Genomic DNA, 25,414 nt, shown 5'->3' with positions numbered 1-25,414 from the left:
CCTCTCTAAGGCCTTCATCATTTCTCACAGTCTCACAACGAAAGCATCCTAGGAGGGCTCTCCACATCCGGTCGGCTCCTGACGGCCGCTCGCTGTGTCCATGGACTGGGTTGCAGTTGTTCAGGCCAAGACCCGAATCCCTCATCTCGCCCCTCTGCAGTCCCCTCTGTCCTCTCTGCCTGTGCTCTCTTCCCACGGAGGGCGTCTGGCCCCAGAGCCTGCTCCCTCCTTCCGTTTCCCCGGGATCTCCAGCCCCCGCTCGCTCGGCCCCGGGTGTGCCCACCCTGAAGATGCTGCTCCGGAGTCACCGCCTCCTTTCTTCCTGGCCCTCTGCTCGGTTCGCGTTCCTCCCCCATCGTCTCCCAGCACCCTCTGCTCTGCTCTGTCCGGGACCTGCCTCGTCACAGTGTGCGTTTCCACTGACTCGCCCTTCACGCAGCCTGTCCTGCGTCTCCATCATCGTCACAAGCCCAGCCCAGCACGCAGCCCTCGCTTTCTAAGCGGAATCTGTGTGGTTTAAATGGGTGAACGATGCGTTTATCCAGAAGGAAAGAACCCGTATGCCATGCTTCGGGACCTGTGAGGTCTACACGGTTGAGCCACGCCCTTGAAATCGGAGCGTCTCTCCTGCGGGGAGTGAGTGATAACCCAAGGGCGACAGGAACTGCTGCTTCCCGGGTGTGGAGGGCTCAGAGGAAGCCTCGAAGGTGGACTCAGTTCATCAGGAGGTCGAGGCGCCCTGTCGCTGCAGCTATGAACATGGGGTGTGTGGCCTGCGGTGATCCTGTGAGGCTGGAAGAGGGGGCGGTGTGGCAGGAGGAAGGGGGGCAGTTTTGAAGGACCTCGCGAAGGGGGAGGGTGTGCTGTCCCAGTCCGATGGTCTGTCGCGAGTGAGTGGAGAATCAAGGTCTTGTGTTGGAGAGCGAGCCTGGAAAGCCGTTGGTCGGAATCCGTGATCAGCGTTAAGACATCCCCGTCTCGGAGGCCCCGTCGGGGCGCAGCAGAAACGCGTCCGACTGGCACCCACAAGGACGCGGGTTCCATCCCTGCCCTTGCTCAGTGGGTTAAGGATCCCGTGGTGCCATGAGCTGTGGTGGTGTAGGTGGCAGACGTGGCTCGGATCTGGCGTGGCTGTGGCTGTGGTGTAAGCTGGCAGCTGTAGCTCCGATTCGACCCCTAGCCTGGGACCTTCCATATGCTATGGGTGCGGCGCTAAAAAAAAAAAAAAAGAGCAGCCTCTTCTGTTAGACTATGTATATATTGTGAGATAGCAGTCTTTGTGACTCTGGATTACATAATCCATCCAAGTACGAAATTGACCTTATACGTACAATATCAAGGGAGGAAACTATTCATGACCCTTTTGAAGCTCTGGCCACCCACAAGCCAAGCTCCACTTTGGGAACTGCAGAATTAGATTGAGAAGCTCCAGAGCCTGAGGTAAAGCATCTCTAATTTTTTTTTTTTAATTTTTTTTTCAGCCTTTTCAAGGCCACACCTGCAGCATATGGAAGTTCCCAGCCTAGGGGTCAAATTGGAGCCGTAGCCTTGGGCCTACACCAGAGCCACAGCAACGCCAGATCCAAGCCGCATCTGCCACCTACACCACAGCTCGTGGCACCACCAGATCCTTAACCCACTGAGTGAGGCCAGGGATCAAACCCATGTCCTCATGGATACTGGTCAGGTTCATTACTGCTGAGCCACCATGGGAGCTCCAAACACCTCTAAATATTCGAGGCCGGTTTCAGAGGGGGAAAGAAAGCCCTAGCAGTTCGGGGGGGGGGGCTCTCGGGGGTCGCTCGCCTACCTTCCTCCTCCCTTCTGGCGCCCGCTTCTCTGTTTCAACCCCCACTCAGGCACAGGACGCCCCTGACCTCCCCCCCCGGTCAGCCTGCCCAGAATGCCCTCTGTGCTTCCCCGCACCTCCTCTGCCCCCTTCCTCTGTGCCGTCAGCCCCCCCACCCCCCACCCCCCGCCAACAGCTCCCTCGCTTCACCTGCTGCCCCACTCGCTCCTCCAGTGGCCGTTCTTCAGCCCAAACCCAAGTCCTCTGACACCAGCTACCCGTCAGGTCACACGGAGGGAGAAACCCCTTGTCCTGCCCCACTTGCTGAGCTCCATCCTGTCTACACTGCATCTCAGGAAGCAGGGAAGGAGGCTGCTTCTTCTTCAGCTCCTGCTTCGTCAGTTCACCTGATAAAATCCCTGCCCTCTGCTCACACTGGCTCGACCCAGTATCTGAGAACCAAGAAACCATCTCTCAGGAAAGAGCAACTGCAAAGTAGGGATAAGCAGAAGCTGGAAAGAGCATCTGCACAGCGTCCCACTGTAACATCATTTGGGGTGAAAAGACTGCACGTGAACACCGTCGTGATATTGGAACAGAAGTGCTGTCTTCCTCTTGTTCTCACGTCCTGTCTTCAGTGGAGAAGAGAACTCTTGTGACTGTTAGAAAAGGCGGGAAAAGAGCCTTTTTTGAGTCCCTTCTCTAGGCTAAGACCTTTCTGAATCCTCAAGACAGGAAGATAATGAGATATATGTTCTGTTCCCAAAGAGCTCCCAGTTTGGTACAGAAGGTAAAAATGTATAACAAATATTTTAAAAGTTGTGGGAGTTCCCGTCGTGGCTCAGCAGAAACAAGTCTGACTAGTATCCATGAGGATGCAGGTTCGATCCCTGGCCTCGCTCAGTGGGTTAAGGATCCGGCATTGCTGTGAGCTGTGGTGTAGGTCACAGATGTGGCTTGGATCCCTAGTTGCTGTGGCTGTGGTGTAGGCCGGCAGCTATAGCTCCTATTTGACCCCTGGCCTGGGAACCTCCATATGCCGCAGGTGCGGCCCTAAAAAGACAAAACAAAAAGTTGTGTAATAGAGTACACACAAGATTCTGAGCTAACAGAATGGAAATGAATTAACTGGAGCATGTATGCGTGAGTGTGTGAGTGTGTATGTCTGAAAGAAAGGGAGTGAGAAAGAGAGGAGAGAGGGGGAGAGAGAGAGAGAGAAAATCCCACTTGTTTTCTCTAAAACTCCCGTGAGATAATTATCACATCTCTCTTTTATAGATTAGAGAATGGAAGCTCCGCGTGGCTGGGTCCTTTGACCCGGGTTATCTGATAAGTGGGTAACGTGACGTTCACACCAAAATCCAAAGTCCAGAGTTGTTTTGGTTCACGCCGCCGTGTCCTGTCTTCATAACCCTGAGTTCCAGGAGCGTGGAAAAGGCAGCGGGGTGGAAACAGGAGACAGTGTTGGTTGTCACAAGCCCCCGGCTCTAGGTAGCATAGATGCACCCTGCAGCTTTACCTCTGAGGACTCTGGGTTCCTCTCAGCAGCTTTCTACGTGATAAGAAACCCTTCAGCCCCCAAGCCACGCTCCTGGTGTGTGTTTAACAGCAGCTTTTCTTCCCAACGTGGGCTGTGCGTGCATGTTGTGGGCCTGTACCTCTCGAGCTTCCTGGGCAAGAGCTAGGAGGCCCACCCTGTCACCAGCGGTGTAGATTCAGTTTCACAGACGGAACATTCCAGAGGTCGTTTGTACTCATCAGAATCGCATCAGCGGCTGACCTGCACGATGGCAAAAGGGCCCTTTCATGATGTTGTGTTTCAGTTGGATCTGGGCAGCTGCGGTCGGAATGAAGCGATTCGGCTTTAGACCCTCTGGCGATGGGGAGGGTAGTGTCGCAGATTCCTCAGAGGAGACCCTTCCTGCAGATGCCGTCACTCCTGAGACCTAAGACCAGTTCCATCTCAAAGTCCCGGGTAGAATAATGACAGCCACAGCGAGAAGACCGCCGAGTTGAGATTCCCGAGCTGACGGACCAGGCTCTCTCTCTTCTCTAGGGGAACGGAGGTCTGCGTCATTGCTACGTGGGTTTGAACTTTTTTCTCGGAGAACCTGGAGTCCTCCCCTGTTTGCACCCACGTGTGACTTAACCCTGCGTGGTCTTTGAAGTGAACAGATTCTTTCTTTGGACTCTGGTCTTACCCTCTGTGGATGCCTGCAGCCCAGAGACTTGGCTAACTCATTTATTCTGTAATGCTAGCTCCAGGGAGGCAGGACTTCATTCACCACCGTGGCCTAGAATGGTGCTTTGCATAAGTATGTGTGTAATAAAACTGGTGCCTCTAGACGCTCAGGAAGAGCCACACGTGCCTGAGATGGTTCTCAACCTGGGATGGAAGTCCTGCTACATTGGCTGTACAGCAGCATCCTAGCAAAGGTGCTTTTTCTTTTTTTCCTTAAATTTCCCCCCAGTTTTATTGAGATGTAATTGATACATAATATTATTTAGTTTAAGGTGTACAACAGAATGATTTGATACACAGAAGTTTACACTGTGAAATGATTGCCACAAGTTTAGTTAATATCCATCACCTCACGGAGCTGCAGTTTTTTTCTTTGTGATGAGAATTTTTAAGATCTAGTCGCTTAGCAACTTTCAAATGTACAATTCTGTAGCTGGAAGTTTGTACCTTTTGCTACTTTCTCCCAATTTACCCATCCGCCAGCTCCCACGTCTGCCAGCCACAAATCCGATGTCTTTGTCTATCTCTAAGTTTGACTTTTTAGATACTGCATAGGCGTGTGCTCACGCAGAATTCGCCTTTCTCTGTTTGACGTATTGCACTTAGCGTAATGCCCTCAAGCTCTGCCCATGTGGTCGCAAGTGGCAGAAATTCCCGGTTTTTTAATGACTGAATAGTAGTTGTATTTTCTTTGTCCATTCGTTCATTGAAGACTCTTAGGTTGTTTGTGTGTCTTGGCTGCTGTAAATAATACTGCAGTGAAAGTGAAGGTACAGGTGTGTTTGGGATAGTGGTTTTGTCACCTTTGGAGAGACTCCTGAAGCAGCCTTGCCAGATCACGTGGTAGTTCTGTTTTTAATTTTTCGAGGCTCTCCACACTGTTTCCCACAGTGGCTGCACCAGTTTACATGCCCCCCAACGGTTTGTAAGGGTTCGGTTTTTCCACATCCTCACCAACACTGTTGTCTCTTGTTTTTTGTTTCTGTTTTTGTTTCTGATGCTGGCCTTTCTCACAGGGCTGGGGTGGGGTGATATCTCCGCGTGGCGGGTTTACATTTTCCCCAGCAGCTAGTGATATTGAGCACCTTGCTCTGTACTTGTCGATCATTCGAATATCTTCTTTAGAAAAACGTCAATTAGCGGAGCTTTGATATTCTCCTTTGCTTGCCTTTTGCTAGAAGATGAGAAGTACGCGTTTTGTATCAGGCTCTGTGTAAAACTCATGGCTAGTAAACGCCACACTTTCTCAGCTGAGTCTTCTACCTCGGTATCCTCGGAAGTCTTCTGTGACGGCCACCGGTTTTGCTGTTGAAGCGTTTGTCTTTCTGCAGTTCCCTTTCCACTTCCAAGTCAACCTCACTCAGCTTGGAGAAGAACCAGGCAGACACGAAGCAGAAACGTGGAGTGGCCCCACCAGTTCCTTTCTTCTGATTTTCTTGTCCTTCCACGGCTGCGCAAGAAAAAAAATTAAGTTATACAGCTGTTTCCACACAGGTTATATAAAATCATAGGCATTCATTCAAAAACACATTTGATGAGTGTTAACTGTGTTAGTCACACACAAATTTTTGAAAATATGATTTATTTTTCTCTGCATCCTCATAAAAGAGAATTAGAATCTCTCATTTAGAGATGCGAAACTGATTAGTTTGCAAGTCACTTGAAATTTAAGGACAATAGCATTTCTAAATGCCACTAAAATTATTGTTAGTAACCACGCGTCCTGTACGTCTGATACAGACTGCATTGTAAAGAGAGCTTTCTTTATACTTTTTTTGGAAAAGAGGTATTCCTAGGAGAAGACATGAGGGAGGGAGGAAGAGGGAGGGAGAATCCGAGAGAGACAGATTTAGAAGGGTTTCTTCAAATATTATAGAACAACTATATTATAAATATTATAAGATCAGCTAAAGGAAGAATCGTGAGTGTCTTACACCTTTGTATCACCTGGTGAAGGTACTCAGCAACTTTAGCTCCCAGTGCCTGTACAGACATACTTTAATAGAAGTTAAAAGTGTCTGTAATTTTTTCTTTTAAATGTATTAACACTTAGTATTAAGGATTAAAAGAAAATTTCTCCCTTTTCTGTAAATGATACACAGCATACGCAGAATCTGACCTCTTTGTAGAAAGACAGACCTGCACTAAAATGGACTGACTCAGGTCAGGGTTATTGAGCATATTAAAATTTGCTTGCAGTGAACCAACATGCAGACAAATGTTTATGTGAAGTCTGTTGTCAGTGTATGTGTTGAGTTACCTGCACCTCCAGCCAGGGAAATGATGCTTTTTAGCAGGTGCTTGGTGCCAAATCAGGCAATCCGAACTTGTCTTTGAACGTTAGAGTTGAGCTCTAAACGCTAGAAGAGCTGAAGAGCCGGTTCTCGCTTGCTTGTTTATGCTACGAATCTAAAGCAACATTTGCTAAAAATACAACAAACTAGTGAGTGTAACTAAAAAGAGGCAGACTCCCAGGTGTAGAGCACAATCTAGTGGTTACCGGTGGGGAGGAATGCAGTTTAGAAGTGTGAGAGTGAGAGGTACAGATCGTTGGGTATAAAATAGACTCAGGGATGTGTTGTACAACATGAGGGAATAGAGCCAATGTTTTGTAATACCTGCAAATGGAAAGTAACCTTTATATTTTGTAAAAAAAAAAAAAAATTTAAAAAGAAATTTAAAAAAATTTAAAAAGCAAAATTCAGTAATTCAAAAGATTTCAAGGCTTCTAAACAGAGCTGTTTAGATCCGGAGAAGGTTCATTTCTCATACAAAGGGGTATTGTGTGATAATCTGCGTATCTTTTGCTTTTGCATAAATATACATATATATTTAAAAGTTGTAGGAGTTCCCATCGTGGCTCAGCAGTAATGAACCCAACTAGTATCCATGAGGACACAGGTTCGATCCCTGGCCTCTCTCAGTGGGCTAAGGATCTGGCATTGCCATGAGCTGTGGTGTAGGTTGCAGGCTCGGCTCCAATCTGGCATTGCTGTGGCTGCGATGTAGGCCAGCAGCTATAGCTCCAATTTGACCCCTGGCCTGGGAACCTCTACACAACCTCGGGTGTGGCCCTAAAAAGACAAAAAGTAAAGTTGTATTCTTTGGGTAGTAAGAGTACTAAATCAAATACATTTGCTTCGTAGTATTATTTTCAGAGCAAATATATTATTTTACGCAGTGACAGGCTCACTTTACCTTCTCCTCAGGATGAAGATGAAAATTTTAAATATGAAAATCATAGGGATTTTCATTCAAAATAGAGGAAAAGAAAAGAATTCCTTTTATTCTCATTTTTTCTTCTTGGTCAAGATGGCAGAATGGGTGTCCCTCTCTAACCATTTGGAACACAGAATGTTGGGAAGGGGAAGAACTTAAAGAGAAGTGGGGTTTCACTAAAAGCAGAATTTAAAATAAAAATCTATAATGAACAAAATCAGAATGAAAATCTGCATGGTGAGCAGGAGCTGAAATACTGGAGGTACTGAAACTGGAAAATGGGAGAAGGGCCAGTAGCCCAGGGCCCATGAGGCAGTAAACCTACCCACCGTGGCGAGTCACAGAGACCATGCCCTCTGTGATGTCAGGGGCTGATTTAGAAATGACCTGGCAAGGAGCAGTTCCTGCTGTGGCTCGGTGGTTAATGAACCTGACTAGTATCCAAGAGGATGCAAGTTCGATCCCTGGCCTCACTCAGTAGGTGAAGGATCCCATGTTGCCCTGAGCTGTGGTGGAGGTCACAGCCGCGGCTCGGATCCTGCATTGCTGTGGCTGTGGTGTAGGCTGGCAGCTATAGCTCTGATTCAGCCCATAGCCTGGGAATCTCCATATGCCATGGGTGCGGCCCCCCAAAAAAAGGAAAAAAAGAAAAACCCTGGCAAAGAGACCAAGCAGAGCTACTCACTCATTCTAGTAGATTTTCCCGTAATGATTCCATTTGCTATTGTGGAGTCTAGGACTTTCGGCCCCCACTGGGCAGTGCCCCAAGCTTCTAGTACCAGCCCGTTCTGAACTGTGGACTCTCAGGTCAGGCTGAGGCAGTCGTGAAACTGCTCACTATCTGGACCTGAGCTTAGGAAGAGATGAAACCAAAGAAACAAAACAATAAAATTTCCTTACCAAGAAGAACTCACAAAACTCAAATTTAAGACTTTGGGGACATTTAAGACTATGAAAGACAGTGAGTATAGCCAACAAGTTGTAGAAGTTTCACTTGAGAAATTAGAAATAATTAAGCAGTAGTCAAATGATTTCAGTAAATTATTTTCCTGTCTTTGAAAGAATAAGAAAAGGACTGGTATTTAAATTAAGCAGTAATAGGAAATTGTGAATCAAAAATCAAAAGATTTGAAACTAGTATGAATGAATGCAGCTAAGAATCTACCAGAAATCTTGCAAATGGAGTTCTCTTTGTGGCTCAGTGGGTTCCGAACCTGACTAGTATCCATGAGGATGCAGGTTTGATCCCTGGCCTCACTCAGTGGGTTAAGGACCCGGCGTTGTGGTGAGCTATGGTGTAGGTCACAGATGCAGCTCGGATCCTGCATTGCTGTGGCTGTGGTGTAGGCCAGCAGCTGTAGCTCTGATTCTACCCCTAGCCTGGGAACTTCCATATGCCACAAGTGCAGCCCTAAAAAGAAAAAACAAAATAAAACCAAAAACCTCGCAATTGAATTTTTCATGTAGATTAAAAATTGAAAAAAAAGGACCGTAATCAAGAGGCTTGAGTAGATTGGACACAGTAGAAGCAATAGTTAGTGAAATGGAAAATAGAACTAAGGTACATAGGCTATTAAGGAAGGAGGGAGGAATAAATGAAAAATATGAAAGAGTCAGGAGATGAACCGAGACACTGAAATATATTTTTAATGGGAGATCCGAAGGGTAGAATGAAGAGAAGACAATATGCAGCAGATGATGACAGCTGAGAATTTTCTAGAACTGAAGAAAGCCACAAGTTCTTAGCTAGAAAAAGCAGAGTGCCAATTAGGTTAAATTAACACAAACCGCAAAAATCTGCCAGGGAGCACATTTTATTGAAGCTTTAAATTTATTTTTTCTCTTTTGTCCCTGTTGTGCTGGGACAGAGTTTGTTTGTGTTATTATCTTTCTGCCACCAAGATCACCTATTTTTATCACCTATTTTTATTTTTATTAAGTGAAAGGGAAATCAATTAAAATAGCCAAAATCTGGTGTTTGTTTTCTTATCAAGGAGAAATACACTTTGATTTTGTCAGTGAATTAGTTTTCTATCCATTGTTTTCACTCATAATTGATTTTATATGTGTCCATCAATAATATTAATATAAGTAATGCTCAATTAATTATTTTCATTCTTCTTTGTGTGTGTGTCTTTTTAGGGCTGCACCTGCAGCATATGGAAGTTCCCAGGCTAGGGGTCGAATCAGAGCTACAGTGGCCAGCCTATACCACACCCACAGCTTCAGCAAGGTGGGATCTGAGCTGAGTCTGGAACCTACACCACATGCAGCTCATGACATTGCCAGATTCTTAACCCACTGATTGGGGCCAGGGATCAAACCTGCATCCTCATGGGTACTAGTCGGGTTCTTAACCCACTGAGCCACAATGGGAACTCCTCAGTTAACTATTTTCTAATCTTCCCCAAGGTTTGCTATTGTGCAGATGCTCAGATATCACTCGTTGATTCAAGACTGTTGATTCCTTCCTTAACTTTGGTCCAAGTTACTATGAACTTACTTAATTGAACATTCCCAAACCATCTTGTTTCCAAGAGTCCCTGTTCTGATTTTTTGTTCTTGCTTCCTCTGTGTTACGGGATACACAGAGCACTAATATTCAGCCGATACACACCTATGTGGTGTTTCTCGCCAGCAGGGACCCTGATTGGTTGGTATTTCAATGATCTGTTGCTGCATAACAAACTACCTCAACATTTAGTGACACACAAGGATTAAAACATTTGTCTTTCTCATGGATCTGAAATTTGGGGGGCTTGATGAGGCAGGCTTGTCCCTGTTTTGCTTAGTGTCAGCTGGGGGCTCCAATGCTGGGGGGCTGGAGTTACCCAGAAACTTCCTCACATGTCTGGTGGTTGATGGTGGCTATTGGCTGGGACTTTAGCTGGGGCCATGGCCCGAAAACCTACGCTTGACTTTTCTACATGGCTGCTGGGCTTCTTCAGAGGGCGGTGGCTCGACTCCAAGGGTGAGAGAGAGAGGAAGACAGGAGGGAGCTCTTTGTGACCTAGGCTGAAAGTCACGCAAGGCCACTTTTACCTCATTTGATTCGTTAGAAGTGAGCCACTCAGCCAGCCCCATATTCAAGGAAAGAGAACGTAGACTCACCTTTTGTTTGATGAGCAGGAGTATCAAAGCATTACAGACATAGGACCATGATAGGCCTTATATCTCGAACATAGAGTAGGTCAATTCATAGACACACAAAATAAAGCAGAGGTTACCAGGGGCTGGGGGTGGGGGACAGTGGGGAGTTATTGTTTAATGGGAATAGAGTGTCTTTGGGGAGTGATGAAAAAGTTCTGGAAATGATAGCAGAGGTGTTGGCATAACATCTGAAGGTACTTAATGCCACTGAATTGTACATTTCAGACGGTTAAAAGGGTAAATTTTATGTTACGTTACTTTTTACCACCATGACGCCATAGTCTGCAGCCATGCTAATTAATTGGTGCCTGACTTTTGGTCTTGAAGTATGTTAGACATTCCTTCTGGATGCATGTATGTCCCCAGAGTCTTCATGACAGGTATGGATCCTCACGCCTCCGTGTCCTGGCAAGGATTTCACAATGGCAGGTATTACTAATGAAAGGAGGGGTGACTTTTGCTGACACTGGGCTCTAAGATCTAGAAAAGCTGAGAGGAAGGTCTTTCCAGTTTTATTTGGTGAGCAACCCAACCGGGGAACACCTTAAAATGTGATGGCTGACTAATGAAGCACAGATTTCTCATTTATGTTTGATAAGTGAAATTTTGTTTTGCTCCAGGGAAAACTCACTAAACGGGAAGTTATAATGGAGATTTTCAACCTGTAATCCCAGCTTCCCCTTTCTCTTCATCAAGGGCGGGGAAAGCCAGATGTCCTCAGTGGCTCACAGAGTTACACGGGGCCTTGGAGAGAAGTGTGTTAAGACTGACCACCTAGTGAGCAGCAGGCCCCGACTCTTTTTAGCCCTGTCGCGCCTGGCATGTCCCCTGACGCATTTGAATTCAGTATCTGGTATCAAGGAGCGACGTGGCTGAGGCGTAGGAATCAGCCTCTCCGAAAGGTGCAAGCAGAACAAATGTTTAATAGGGAATAGGGGGCGCTTAGCTCCGGGGTCATTTTGTGTGGCTCCAGACCCTGGGCTCTTCCCCGAGAGAGAACCATCTTTCTGATCTATGTGTGGTTAGTGGTCGAATGTCAGACCTTAGTGAACTACCTCGGCACACGGCTCTCTAGCCTCAGAAAAGTGGCTGTCCCCGCTTCAGTGTGACGGTCCTTTCTTGGGAATGCCAGAGCTTGGCTTCCTTCTGCGTGGCTGCTAATCTAGGACTCTGGCAAATACTTCCAGATACTTCCCTCTGTGGTTTCTTAGGTTCACCGCGGTGATAACACCCACTGCCGACTGATGGATTATTGCGCTAACAGCGTGACACGGCCTCCTCGGAGAGTGGAACTGAGTGGTGGGAAGATCCTTTAGGAAGGAAAGGTTTAGCACGTGTACATTCTAACACAGTCAGCCAATGTGGAAAGGAATACTTTGGGCTCCATAGCCTCGTGTTTCTCCTTCTGACTTTTTTGGGAGTATTTGGGAGTATTTGAATAGTAGTATTGTTGTTTGTAGTGATGCATCTTGAATTTCTCAGAAAATGCTTTGGGGTAAATACTTGCACATATGTGTTAGATTTTGTCAGACCTACTCTTGCCTTCAGATAATGTGCCATAAAAAAGGCTCATGTGTGTCCTTATTTTCGTAGTTTATCAAATAGTAAATTTCCTTAAAAGCGTCAGTTGCCTTTAGAGGGCAAGGTTTCAAACATCTTGCAGTTATTTTCTTGTAACCATGATGCCTAGGGTATGTGATGTGTTGTGAGTGTAGATAATTGCTTACTACTGGTTAGGCAAAATTTTAGAGTGGTTTATTAAAAAATTAAAGCAGATTCAAAGTTTTCACTTTAATAGCATTATTTGCACTCGGCGTTCCGAAATGCCTTCTTGCCAGAAGAGAATAGATGCTATGATTGAATCGCTCCCATGTGATCATCCAGTGTGTGCGTATTAAAGAATTCCGGTTAATGTGGCACTTTGTGTTGATCTTGGCACTTTGCTGGTGCCTGCTTTTGAAAACATCTCAAGACCAAAACGACTGAGAACATGTCCCAAAGTGCTGCGTGCAGCCCAAAGGCTGCATTCGACTGCTTCCAGAAAAGTTCTTTCCTGCTTCGAGTGAGGAAAGGACCTGGTACCCAAGAATTATATGAATTTCTCCTTTCTGCCTTGGGAGCTGTTCGCTCCTAGTGTGCAAAGCTGCTTTAGAGATCAAAGAGGACGGGAGGTGGGAGTGTGCATTAGGGTGGGGATGGAGTAGGGTGCAGGGCCTGGGACGTAAAAGAACCTTGGAGAAGGACGATGGAGGTAAAAGGGTTGTGGTTGGGTGAAGGGAGAGGGAGTGATGGATTGCCTTGGAGATGTGGGTAGGACGTGTGCTGGAGAAGAAGGCACTGGAAAAGCTTGAAATCCAAGGAAAGAAAAGTCGGTTATTCTTTTCTAGGTATTTACTAGCCCTTCTATTACCTCTTATCTTATCTGCTGAAATCACAGTCAACCAAAGAAAGCTGATTGCATGACATCTTATTTAAAAGCACTGTCAAGATATAAAGATTGCTTCCATGTCTTGGCTGTTGTGACTAGTGCTGCAGTGAACATAGGGGTGCCAGTATCTTTTTGAATGAATGTTTTGTCCAGATATATGCCCAAGAGTGGAATTTCTGGGTCATATGGTAGTTCTATATTTAGTTTTCTGAGATATCTCCATACTGTCTCCCATAGTGGTTTTTACCAATTTACATTCCCACCAACAGTGTAGGAGAGTCCCTTTTTCCATCGACAGATAAAGGCATTAAGATATGGTATATAGATACACAATGGAATACTACTAAGCCATAAAAAAGAACAAAATAATGCCATTTGCAGCAACATGGATGGAACCAGAGACTCTCATACTAAGTGAAGTAAGTCAGAAAGAGAAAGACAAATACCATGTGATATCACTTATATCTGGAATCTAACATATGGCACAAATGAACTTTTCTGCAGAAAAGAAACTCATGGACTTGGAGAACAGACTTGTGGTTGTCAAGAGGGAGGGGGAGGGAGTGGGATATACTGGCGGTTTGGGGTTAATAGGTACAAACTATTGCATTTGGAGTGGATAAGCAATGAGATCCTGCTGTACAGCACTGGGAACTAGATCTAGTCACTTATGATGGAACGTGATGGAGGATAATGTGAGGAAAATAATATGTCTGCATGTGTGTGTGTGTGTGTGTGTGTGTGTGAGAGAGAGAGAGACTGGGTCACTTTGCTGTACAGTTGAAAATTGACAGAACACTAAACCAACCATAATTGAAAAAATGAAAATCATTCAAAACTTTTAAAACAAACAAAAGATATAAAGATTACATTGAGTCAACAGTGGGATTACTCAACAGGCATTCTTCTGTCTCTTCTTATGTGATCTGCAGAATTTGTACCATGTGGCCGTGCCTTCCCTAGCACGCTCTGCTGCTCGTTGTCAACCCCAGCTTCACTTGTTTGTACGCCTCGTGTGTATGTCTTCCTGGCTAGATCGGAAACCAAGGGCGGGACCACATCTGCCCCACGAACCACTACGTTGCCGATACAAGGCCTGGCAAAAAGTCACTGCTAACTAAATTTGGCAAAAGAGAAAGGATGCTATAAATGTCATAAGAGTTAAAGACAACATTTATAAAGGATTTCATCCCATTTTTGGCTCCTAGTAGGTGCTCAATAAATGTTTTTATTCTTTGCAAAAATAAGACGAAAATCTTCTTTCTCTGCTCCTTGTTTGACGGGTTCCAAGAGACCGCTGCCGTGAAAACACCCTAATGGGTCAGCATCACGGTGTTTGAACAAGTATGTGAGAATGTGTAAACTATCCTTGAGATGCTTGCTAGAAAAGTCTTCATTTCAGAAGACTATAAAACAACGCTTGCACCTTCTTAATGAACCCTTCCTTCCAACTCCTGGTGGCTGTCTTTTTCCATTAAACCCAGTAAGTCAGAAAATCAAACAATGAAGCGCCCCAAGCTAAAACTAACCATGGAAAGTGAAATAAATATTTACACATGGCTTCCATAAGCATGATATATGTTTATACCTTTAGTATGTTTTGATTTGTGTATCCTACCACCTCAAGATGTAGGCTTCTAGCAGCTGGGATCCTTACCCCGGACGTATTTTGTACGCTCCGCATTAGATCTAATGGCCATCAGAGTCCACCGATGAACACTTGGGGTAAATGCACGCATGGCTAATTCAGCGAGCATTCCTATCTACAGTTTTGTGGGGGGTTTTTTGTTGTTTTTTTTTTTTTTTTTTTTTTTTTTGCTTGGCTGCTGTGTCAGTAGACTCGAAGCCTCAGCTACAGCTGTCCTGAGAGGCTATCTATAAAAATGCAGGTGTTCAGCGTTAGCAAATAGTTCTTATTATATGGATCGACTTTTGGCAGCTAGTAACGATGTTTCCTGAGATTGAAAAATGATTTTCTACCTTAAACAGTGGTTTCACATTACTGGAATGCTGAATTAAAAAAAAAGAAAAGAAAAAAGAAAAACAACCCTCACAAAATTCCTCTCATCAAGTAGTACTGAGACTGTTTTTGTTAGTTGTATACATTTCATGATTTGTATATTTTAGAGTAGAATGTAGGCCTTTCTTTTCAACTGTTGTGGTTAGGTTTAGGTCCTCTGCCAAATGAAGTAGACTCTGAAGAATTAGGAAGGGTGAAGCACCCCGGGTTCTGTTCCTGGTCAAGGGAACCAGGGCCTGGCCGGAAGCCCAGGAGGGACCCGGGGCTGGAGTTGTTTTCAAGGTTTCCAACGTATTAGGGCATTTTTGTGTTTTTTACTATTGTTTTGCATCATCAGATATGAGCAGCTCGCCTTTCATCCCTGCTTATAAGGGCTTCAAATGCCCACCGTGATGTAACTCTTAACCCTTCCTGTACCACTTCACCTGAAGGTCACGACCAGGCAGAATTTACGACCTTGCTCGAAATGATGTATGCAGTGAGGCCATCCTTTCTCTGCAGTCCCCCCGTTTCCTGTAATGTACCTATTGATTTAACCAGAGGATGAGCTGTATGGCTTGCTATCTGTTAACTCCTAGGTCAAAAATACAGTACTGCGAAAGAATTTAAAATGCAGGGCAAAGAGATTTTCCTTTCGTAGTCGTGTAGAAGAAAATACAGACATCATTGGCAGAGGGCTGGTGAAGCTTGCATCAAATATATGAGCTCTTCACTCCTTGCTTGGGAGTTTGCTGAGGCAACAGAGAAACTGGTTTAGCTAAATAAATGACAAGATGGTGCTATGGGGGGGTGTGGCACTCAGGGACTATAATTGAATTGATCATAAGGAAAGCTGGTTCAGTTAAATAAATGATTTTCCATGGAGTTCCCGTTGTGGCTCAGTTGTTAACGAATCCAATTAGTATCCATGAGGATACGGGTTCGATCCCTGCCCTCGCACAGTGGGTTAAGGATCCAATGTTGCCATGAGCTGTGGTGTAGGTCGCAGATGCGGCTCGGATCCGACAACGCTGTGGCTGTGGTGCAGGCCGGCGGCTACAGCTCGGATTAGACCCCTAGCTTGAGAACTTCCATATGCCGCAGGTGCGGCCCTAGAAAAGGCAATAATAATAATAGTAATAGTCCATACTTTGGCAACACATCAGCTTTTTGGAATCTGCAGGGCAGGTAAGCCTTGATCGAGGAAATCCAGACAAACCAATCTCAGTTATCTGCACTAGCGGACCTGCGTTACGGCCTGTGGCAGGAGGATTCCGAGCTGTTCCATGGGTAAAGCTCTCGCCTTTGTCATCTTACCGTCTCTCCCCTTCAGGTCTTTGCAGCAGAGTGCGTTTCAGGTTTTTGCTCGACAAGCGAAAGGCTCAGTTTCAAAGGCTTGGGTTTTCACATCCATGTCAGTATCACAGATTGAAATGTGACACGGGTACCTGGCTGCATACTTTCTTTAAACCTGAGCCAGTAACACTGCAGCATGTGAGGGGAGGCACTCTTTCATCTCGCGCTTTAAAGTGAAACGTTTGTTGACGTAACCCCGTTTCCAGTCTGCAGAGGTCACCCCGTAATGTCTTGCGATGATGGTAAACGCATCAACCCTGTTTGATGTTGGAATTGCCCTCCCCGGGGTTTTTGCCCCCACTTTGTCGTGTGAAGTAAGTTTTGTCATCGTGATCTCCCGCTTGCCAGCGTGTGATGACACGGTCCCCTGGTGCTCAGGGGCCTTTTGAAACCATGCGTGTGCTTCACCAGATTGTGCCCTGTGTATACTTAAAGGAGGGTGCTAGAAATAAGTGGGTTCTTACACCGTTTTGATAATGTTCTCGGGACGGGTGGGCAATCCAGTGCAGAGACACCAAACTCTGGTTTCTGGCTCTCCTGCGGCCTCTTGACAGTACTGGAAGTTGTTGTGTGGTGAGCACTCAGTAATCGGTGTGGAATCGAGTGCAGTCTCTGAGTGATACAGGCGTGTGGGCACAGAGGGCCCCGGGTCGGAGAGGAATGAGAACCGGTGTTGGGGGGAGGAGGGCACAAGATCATGCCTCTGACGACGCTCAGGTGTCCTCGGTAGAACACAGGCAACTTCACGTCAAAGGCCACGCCCTTGCTTCTGGTCCTTGTCCTACGTCAAGACGTAAAATGAGTGATGAACGTGAACCAGGGCCTGTTAACGGGAATACTGGAAGGTCTAAGCTGGTTGGGGATCAGGCCAGTGAAGTACAGGTCGAAACGCTTAAAGAGCCAGTAGTTGGCCGTTTATGATTTATGAAAACATATGATTCAGTGTTTTCATTTCGCTTGGTTTTGTGCGGTTCAGCCTAATTCTGTCTCGAGTGGCCCATCGGTTTTATCCTCCTGAGTTGGTAGAGACACCCCTTCGGCCTCCCTTTCTCACGGAGGGCCGGGGTTGTCGGGAGGACGGTCTGTTCTCACCAGCCCAGTGTGAGGAACCCCTGCTGTCTTCGTGGACGGGTCTCTTCTGGAAAGGAGAGAAGGAAGGTCACGTGCACACTCTGGTGCTGGAGGTCACCTCGGAAGCTCTGCTTGTCCTCTTCCCTACAGCTGGACTAGGCTGAGATCATCATTCGCCCCTTTGCAAGGATCTCTGTCCGCAGCGGGAAAGTGTTCAGAGTGAGCTCCCTGGAAGCGCTGTCTCCGCTCACCCTGTGGACACGACTGGGTGGGAGTCTGGTAGTAGAAACAGAGGGGAGACGTGTGTGAACAGCGATCCCTTCCAAGCGAGGAGAGACTCTCGGTGCTGTTTGCCAGCCCTGGTCCGGGTGAAGGATTCCATGATGGATGCTGGCAGCCCCCCTCCGCCCCGACTCAGCGGCACCCTTGGGACAGTTGCATGACGCCTCCAGTTGGCGTTTTCCCAGCACAGCAGACCATTTCAGAGGTTTGAAAAGCTACCGTGTGAAGTCCTAGGGTTCCTCTGAGTTGCCTTTGGGTGGCTGCTGGGGAGGGCGGGCCGTCCTCCTGGGTCCGGCCTGGGCTGTCCCCGCCTCTTACTTTTCGCTCCTTTCGGCCAAGACGACCTCTGTCTTTTGTGTTTTATATTTGAAGAAAGAGTTCAGCAGCAAAAAGAAGCGCACTGGATCCAACGATCCGTCGGTCTTCTTCCAGCTCAGCGAGGAATTAGCGGGCTTTCTCTCAACATCCAGCGTGCAGTCTGACGGCGCATGCGCCAGTGCGGCGCAAGGAGAGCAGCTTTCCTCCTTCGCCCAGCGTCTCTGCCGTGACCCATGACCAGACCTCTGTCCTGGAAAGGAGGGAACCTTCCAGCCTTCCTTCCAGCCCCTCCCCCAAGGAAAGGGGGGCTCATTGGATTGTCTGATTGGGAGAGAGCCTCTGATTTTGCATGCCGAAGCCCCCTGGGTTCGCTTTCTGTCAGCCCAGCCTGCCCGCAGGCAGGGCTTGTTCTTTGATCCTTGTGGCTGTCAGACAGCTCGGGCTGTGCCTCTGCCCTGGGGGGAAACCTGCAGTCTGGGGTGGGGGTGAAGCGGGGTACCCGATTTGAGACCTCCAGTACAAGCCGTATTTTGTTTTATTTTTTATTAGCGTATAGTTGATTTGCAGGGTTGTGTTAATTTCTGCTGTACAGCATAGTGACCCAGGTGTATGTGTGTGTGTGTGTGTGTGTGTATACATATATATATATATATATAGAGAGAGAGAGAGAGAGAGAGAGAGACACTTTCTTTTTCGCATGCTGATGCTGTATACCACCATATACCACCTCTTGGCACAGCCCCATTTTCTGATCCAGGTTTGCTGTATTATGAGCTGGTAGAGCTTGATGAGATGCCTGCATTTATTTCTCAGTAAGTTCTGAAACTGCAGGAGTGAGGGAGGAGGAAATTTCCTTGGAGGTGCTTGGCAAACTAAGGCCTTATCCGCCACCATTAATTCTTGATTCCCCCGTAGAGAGAACACCTCCTACTGCAATCTCTGGACCGGGAATAACAGCGGCTGCATGTTTCGATTAAACTAAGAACCTGTCCTGCCCTGGGCCTCTTCCTTACTCTGTCTCTCGTTCTGCACTGTGCCCATAGCTGGTGCATAATGAGGGCACATGGGTTAATGAGCCACTCTCATTGTTGACCCCCCTCGTCTGTGTGGCACCCTGCTTTTCCTTACGTTGCCTCTGCAGTTCAGTTTCACTCAGCCTTCAACTATCACAGTTAGATCTGGTCTCCGCCGGAGAGCAGGGAGCTCTGGTTGACAAGAGCAATTGGCTCAAGCACAGAGCTCCCTGCTCAGACATGCCCAAACCCTTTAATCTCAGGATCCTTTCTCCGTTCCATCAGGAGCAGATGTGACTGCTGGTTGCAAGCTGTCAGGGAACCGTGCAGCCTGGCATGAAGCTTGCGGCCCCAGGATGAAGCCCCTGCCGTTCCTCTGTCTCTGCGCTTCCGTCCTGGGCAGACTCCGTGCAGCACTTGCCCTTCTCAGTCCGGTTCCTGGTGTCCACAGGGTCCCTTTGTGGGTCCACCTTTATCTCTTCCAGGGGACGGCAGATCCTATGCTTTCCTCAAGTGCACAGTCACTGCCGTCCTGTCTCAGTTCATCTCCAGTGCTAAAGGCACGATGAATTTTAAAATGCTTCTCCTGTCCATCGCATCCTCCTGCCTCCCACCAGTGCTCCAGTGCCGCTGGCACCTGCCAAGGTACTGCCAGTGACCGAAGCAGTGGAGCAAGGGTTTTAAGGCATCGGAGCTGCTGCTCTGCACTGCCGTGTGCTGTGTCCCCTGCCTTCCCATCTAAGTCACCAAGCGGGTGCATGCCTCCGTGCAGAGGGACGCTGAACCGCTGGCGGCTCCCGCACAGGTCGTGTCTCAGTTCTGTGCCTGTGTCCCATGGACCGCTCTGCCTGAATGCCTTTCCCGCCCTCGGGGAGCCGCACGGCAAGCACAGGCATTTACCTAGAGGGCAGGGAGAGACAGCCCTAAAGGCTCTGCAGGGCCTGGTGCTGGTGGCTGTGGCTCTCTCCGTTCCTGGGTGCTGTGCCATGTGGTGGCACAAAGGGCCAGGGGCTATGAGGATGACCAGGAATGCTGTCAGGACTTCCTTTCTCACGTACCCCTCAATGCACGGCGCCTGAGCAAGCATCTGCTCAGTGGAACACAAAAGACACGATCTGTCCCAGGACTTTTCCCGTCCCACCTCCCTCGACGCCGCCGCTGGATTCCTCTCTGACTGAGAGACTCTGCCTCTGTACGGTCTCATTTAAAATGCAAATGCCTGGGCGGTCCCTTTGTGGCTCAGCAGTTAAGGACCACGACGTTCGTTGCCTCTGTGAGGATGAGGGCTGAATCCCTGGGCTGTCTCAGGGGGTTAAGCATCTGGCCTGGCTGAAAGCTGTGGTGCAGGCCCCAGGCGTGGCTTGGTCCAGGTTGCCATGGGTGTGGCATAGGCTGCATCTGCAGCTCCAATTTGACCCCTGGCCCAGGAACTTCCATATGCCGCAGGTGTGGCCATAAAACAACAAAACAAAGAAAAAAAAAATAAAGCAAGAAAACACACAGATAAATAAAGCGCACGGCCCTGAGAGAGCACGGGTATGTGGCACAGGACAGGCAGGGTCAAGACCAGAGGAGGCAGGTCCTAGGTCTGGAAGCCTGGCAGGGGGTCTGCAGGACAGTTCAGCCTGCGCATCAGCGCTTTGAAACTCAGCAAGGTCCAAGGTAGACCTCTGTCGGCTGCAGGGTCTCCAGCTCAGTGAGGAGGAGCAGGTGAGAGGTCAGTCCCTCAGGCCACCAAGCTGGCGTTCAGGCCACGGTTCTGGCCGACGTGGGGACCGTCTTACAAGGTCGGGGCAGTGCTGACATGGACCAAGTTTCACACTTTCAACTTGAGCTCTGAGCACACATCTCACTTGCAGATGGACCTGTCCAGCTGCCTCCTTCTATTTCTGTTTGGATGCTGGGCTTCCAAGGATTTCTTTTTTGGTGGTGGTGTCTTTTTAGGGCTGCACCCGCAGTGTATGGAAGTTCCCAGGCTAGAGGTCCAATCAGAGCTGTGGCCGCCGGCCTGCACCACAGCCACAGCAACTCCAGATCCAAATCGCGTCTGTGACCTACACCACAGCTCAGGGCAATGGTGAATCCTCAACCCACAGAGCGAGGCCAGGGATTGAACCTGTGTCCTCATGGATATTAGCTGAAATCGTTGCTGCCGAGCCCGATGGGAACTCCCCCAGGTAGTTCAGAGAGCCCACTTGGAACACTCAGGTCTCATCCTTGTTTCCAGCTCCCCCGCCAGCAGCCGCCCAACAGGAGTTTCTCCAGTCTTTCCTCCTGTCAGAGGCCTTGCCCTCCAGCCACTTGCTCGAGCGGGAACCTGACCCTGGCCTTCCTCTTCTCCTTGCACAGGCAGGAGCGCGCTGTCATTCTTCCCCAGCCTGAGCTCCCCTGCGCCCCGTCCTCCGCCAGCGCACTAGTCCGAGGTCCCATCACACCGTGGCTGGAGCTCGGGCTCCTTACGGGCCTCCCCTTTCCACTCCGTTCTGTTTTCTTTCTGGATCCCGGGCAGCCTTCCATCTTGTATACTGTCCATCTTATAATCGCATATAATTTGAATACTGTTGCTCCTTTGCTTAAAATCTATCGATGCCTTCTTGCTGCCGTTAAATCAGCATCGACATGTTTTTCTCTCCAGGTCCTACAAGATCCGGCTCCGCCAGATCCGGCCTCGTTTGCCTAACCCGTGTGTTTCCTCCCTCCCCCTGCCACTCACTGGTCGCACTTCTGGATCTGAAATTGCCCAGTGCTGGCACCTTCAGGACCTCATCCAGCACCCCTCACGAGGGTGGTTCGCCTCTCCCCTCTTTGCCTGGCCCGTTCCTCTCATCACTGAGATTTCTAATTAACTGCCACCTCCTCCAAGAGGCCCTCCCTCTTCCCGGGTCTAACGGGTCACGTCTTCCCCTTCTCCCTCCTTCGAACCTCATGTTTCCTTCCTGCCGCCGATCACAGGGCATGCTTGTGCATCCGTTTGGTGCTTTACTCCACGAAGCTCTAGGAGGCAGGTGCCCTCTCGTGCAGCATCTGGTGCAGGTCCTTGAATTCAGTGACTGTGTGTGACATGACGGAAGTGTTTAGCCCAGTGTGCATCCGGGCGAGCAGGATGGTGGCGCTGACTCAGAGCTGGCGCGGCGGGCACCCTGCAGACTGCCCTGCTCTTGGGGAGAGTGCTGTGAGCACCCTGTTCAGAATTCAGAGGGCTCCGTGCGGCTGCCTACACCTGAAGGTCACGGGCCTTCCACACCTGCCGTTTGATGGGGCAGGGTAGGAAGAGACAGGAGTTGGTAATACCAGGGCCCTCAACACCTTCTGTGGCCTCTTTCGCTGGGGGCTGGACAAGTAACTGAAAGTCTCTAACATCAGATCATTCCAAGATCAAGGCCCTTGAAGGACATGAGATATATTGGGACATGCATCTGACTTCCTGGTGTGACGGGAGGGGAGAGGCAGGAAGACCCATCTAGTTCCCATACGAGTCACTTTAGGCTTTAGGACCTCAGTGCCTTGCATATCATCAGAGTCATCCCACTGCGTTTTGGAGAATGCATCCAGAATGTAGATTCAGAACAGACATGGGGAATATTGAGAAGGCTCGGTATTAATAGCGCCTCTTCAGTTCCTGCTAATACCGTCAGGTGTTCCTGACAGAACTGCTGGCCGAATTGTAGAGAAAAGGCCACTGACCTGTCATTTTTATTAAATATATCAGTAGAAACTTTCCTAGGGTAATGCTCTGAGTCAGGCCCTCATGTCGTTCCGGTTCATGGATCAGGACTCTGAAACACGCAGAGGTCAGGTTGTTTGCCCAAGGTCATGCTGCCACAAAGTCCTCATGCTGACTGGCAACCCAGGGTGTTTGGTGTGTAAACTCCTCTGCATGCCACAGGCATGGCCAAAACCAAACAAAAAACCCACCGGCACACCCGCAACAGTCTGAAAATGGATATGAAAAATGTGCTATAGTTTTACTGTTCAAAAGAAAAACAGCAGTTCCCGCAGTGGTTCAGTAGTTAACAAACCCGACTAGTATCCGTGAGGTTGTGGGTTCCATCCCAGGCCTTACTCAGTGGGTTAAGGATCTGGTGTTTCTGTGAGCTGTGGCGTAGGTCACAGACGCAGCTCAAATCCTGGATGCTGTGGCTGTGCTATAGGCTAGCAGCTGTAGCTCCAGTTTGACCCCTAGCCTGGGAACCTCCGTATGTCCAGTGAGGCTCTGAAATATTATTCTAACTGTAAGAAAATATTTAAAGTATAGCAAATTATGAAGATAATAAATTACCTCTCGTCCTACCAACCAGTGTTAACCACTATAAATAGTTTAGTGTGTTTCCTCTAAGACTTTTCTGTGCATGTGTGTGCCGAGACTATTTGCAGTTATTGTGTCTTTTTACCTATATGACTCAATTTATATTTTGGTATTTTTACTTTCTATCGTATCACTAACACTTTCTCACACATTAATTGTTCTCTCACAATGTGGTGTGTAGCTTTCCATATCTGACTATATGAATATTTGCTGAATGACTGTCTCCTTACTGTCACATTCTGCACTTGTTTTTGATTCTTTTTAGCTGTGCCGTTTGTAAACAGTGGGCCGATGTGTGTTCCCTAAAAGAGGTGTTGAAGTCTTAACACCTGGTACCAGTGAATGTGACCTCCTTGGGAAATAAGACCTTGAGAAGTACACTGGAGTTAAGATGAAGTCGTACTGGATTGGGGTTGGCCCTGAATCTGATGAGTGGTGTCCTGAGAAGGAGAGAGAGACTTAGAGAATCGCATACCCAGGAAGTATGATCACGTGGAGATGGAAGCAGGGGTTAGAGAGATGCAGCTGCAAGTGAGGGAGGCCAAGGATGGCAGGCAAGCCCCAGAAGCAGGAAAGGGCAGGGACGGGGTCTCCCCCGACAGTGCGGACAGTTTGCTGGCCTGCAGAACTGTGAAGAAGTCAGTTTCTGTTGTTTCAAGCCACCCACTTGGTGGCCATTTATTTCATCAGTCCTAGGAAATGAATACAATAGTCATATTTTGCCTTTCGATCAAATTTGAAAAACATTTCCCTTAAAAAATTTGGAGGTGGCGTTCGCATCATGGCTCAGTGGTAACAAACCCAACTAGTGTCCATGAGAACCAAGGTTTGATCCCTGGCCTGGCTCAGTGGGTTAAGGATCAGTCATTGCTGTGAGCTGTGGTGTGGGTCACAGATGTGGCTCAGATCCTGTATTGCTCTGGCATAGGCCGGCAGCTGTACCTCTCATTTGACCCCTAGCCTGGGAACCTCCATCTGCTGCAGGTACAACATTAAAAAGAAAAAGAAAAAAAAATGGAAGGGCTTAATCTACTTTTCATTTGTTATTATCATTAATACATTTAACATTTATTGTCACAGTTCTTGTGTCAGGAACCTGGGCATGGTTTAATTGGTGGCTCTAGATCAAAGACTTACAAGACTGCAGCTGGCCTGAGGCTCAGGGCTGCATTCTCATCTGAAGGCTGCTGGACGGCTGGGGTTTGTTGTTACGGTGGATTTCCTTATAAATTGGTGGGGTGAGGGTCTCAATTTCCCACAGGCTCTTGGCTGGAGGCCTCTCTCCGTTCCTGGCTCGGGGTCCTCTCAGCTGAGCAGGTTATGGCAGGGCAGCGGGAGTCCACGGGGTGAGGGAGAGAATGAGAGAGGTCGAGACAGAAGCCAAGCCTTCCGATAACTTAACCTTGACCTCTGTCACCTCGAGTGGCTGGAAAGCTTAGCTGCGACCTACACTCCAGGAGATGGGGTTACACAAGAGCGTGAAGTCCGGGACAGAGGGGCCCTCGGAGGCCGTCTTCGAGGCTGCCTGCCACATCTTGGTTTCCGCTCTCAGCTTGTGAGATAGCATTTTACCTTCGTTCACGTTGCTAGGAAAGTCTGAGTCAGCCGTAAGCTTTCACGGTGAATGGTCCCTGAGGGTTTGGACTGCCACTGGCCCCGAGCGCTGGGAAAAATGTCCTGCTTCCTCTTTTAACCTGTTTTTGTCAGAAATGGTCGGCGGGGATCCCATGGCTGTGTTTTAACCAAATCTCAGCGATCAATTCGAGGTTCCTCCAGGTCATCTGGTGTGGAACCCCGCAAAGGATGTCGCTAAGCGTGGTCAGAGTTTGTTGCTTTGTGTTTCGGAGTGGGGTTTTTGTCTTGTAATTTCGTATTTTACAAATGTTATTGGATGTGCCAAGACACACGCTTTTTCCTTGGTTTTCCTGTCAGCTGTAAACTGTCACCCACTGCCGTCCGCTTAGGGTTAGGCTCAGGGTCAGGGTCTCTCCTCCTCTTAAGGGAATCTTATCCCCTCACGTCTTTCATTAGTGCTGCTTTGATTTCGTTTCATTCTTTTTTTCTGAACCACCTTTCAGGCTTTGTAATTGTGATCATCTGTAGCCCTCATGTCCTTCTTTCGCCTTTGTTCTAGGAAACCTTCGGTGCCCTCCACCACGCAATTGATTTGGGTTTTTGTGTCATTGCTTCTGCCCTACATTCAATGCAAATTTGAAACGTTTTAGTTTTAATAATGTGATT

At 48.0% G+C, this 25,414-nt stretch overlaps 1 protein-coding gene and 1 long non-coding RNA gene across 17 annotated transcripts in view; both read left to right on the top strand.

Annotated features, from left to right (window-relative positions):
- The window catches only part of SUGCT (succinyl-CoA:glutarate-CoA transferase), a 643,257-nt gene that overhangs the window by 441,530 nt on the left and 176,313 nt on the right, over nt 1-25,414 (top strand). Inside the window, exon 13 of one of the 16 annotated variants that reach the window (XM_085004892.1) lies at nt 13,761-14,083. The exons of the other annotated variants lie outside the window; for them this stretch is intronic. Coding sequence (XP_084861018.1) covers nt 13,761-13,949 — 189 coding nt within the window. The 3' untranslated portion in view covers nt 13,950-14,083. Of the gene's footprint in view, nt 1-13,760; nt 14,084-25,414 lie in introns of those variants that run through there. 16 annotated transcript variants of the gene reach the window in all.
- On the top strand, nt 337-4,131 carry LOC146395104 (uncharacterized). Its single transcript, XR_014833336.1, has 2 exons — nt 337-1,139; nt 2,722-4,131. It is a non-coding gene; the product is annotated as an uncharacterized LOC146395104 (long non-coding RNA).

This window comes from Sus scrofa, chromosome 18 (genome assembly GCF_054392235.1).
Source record: "Sus scrofa isolate SSC_HxYL_T2T_F1_AM1 chromosome 18, Sscrofa_HxYL_maternal_Yorkshire_Landrace_v2.0, whole genome shotgun sequence".
In the NCBI taxonomy this organism is placed as follows: domain Eukaryota; kingdom Metazoa; phylum Chordata; class Mammalia; order Artiodactyla; family Suidae; genus Sus; species Sus scrofa.
Note: the sequence above shows the minus strand (reverse complement) of the source record. Positions and strands in the feature narration are given on the sequence as shown.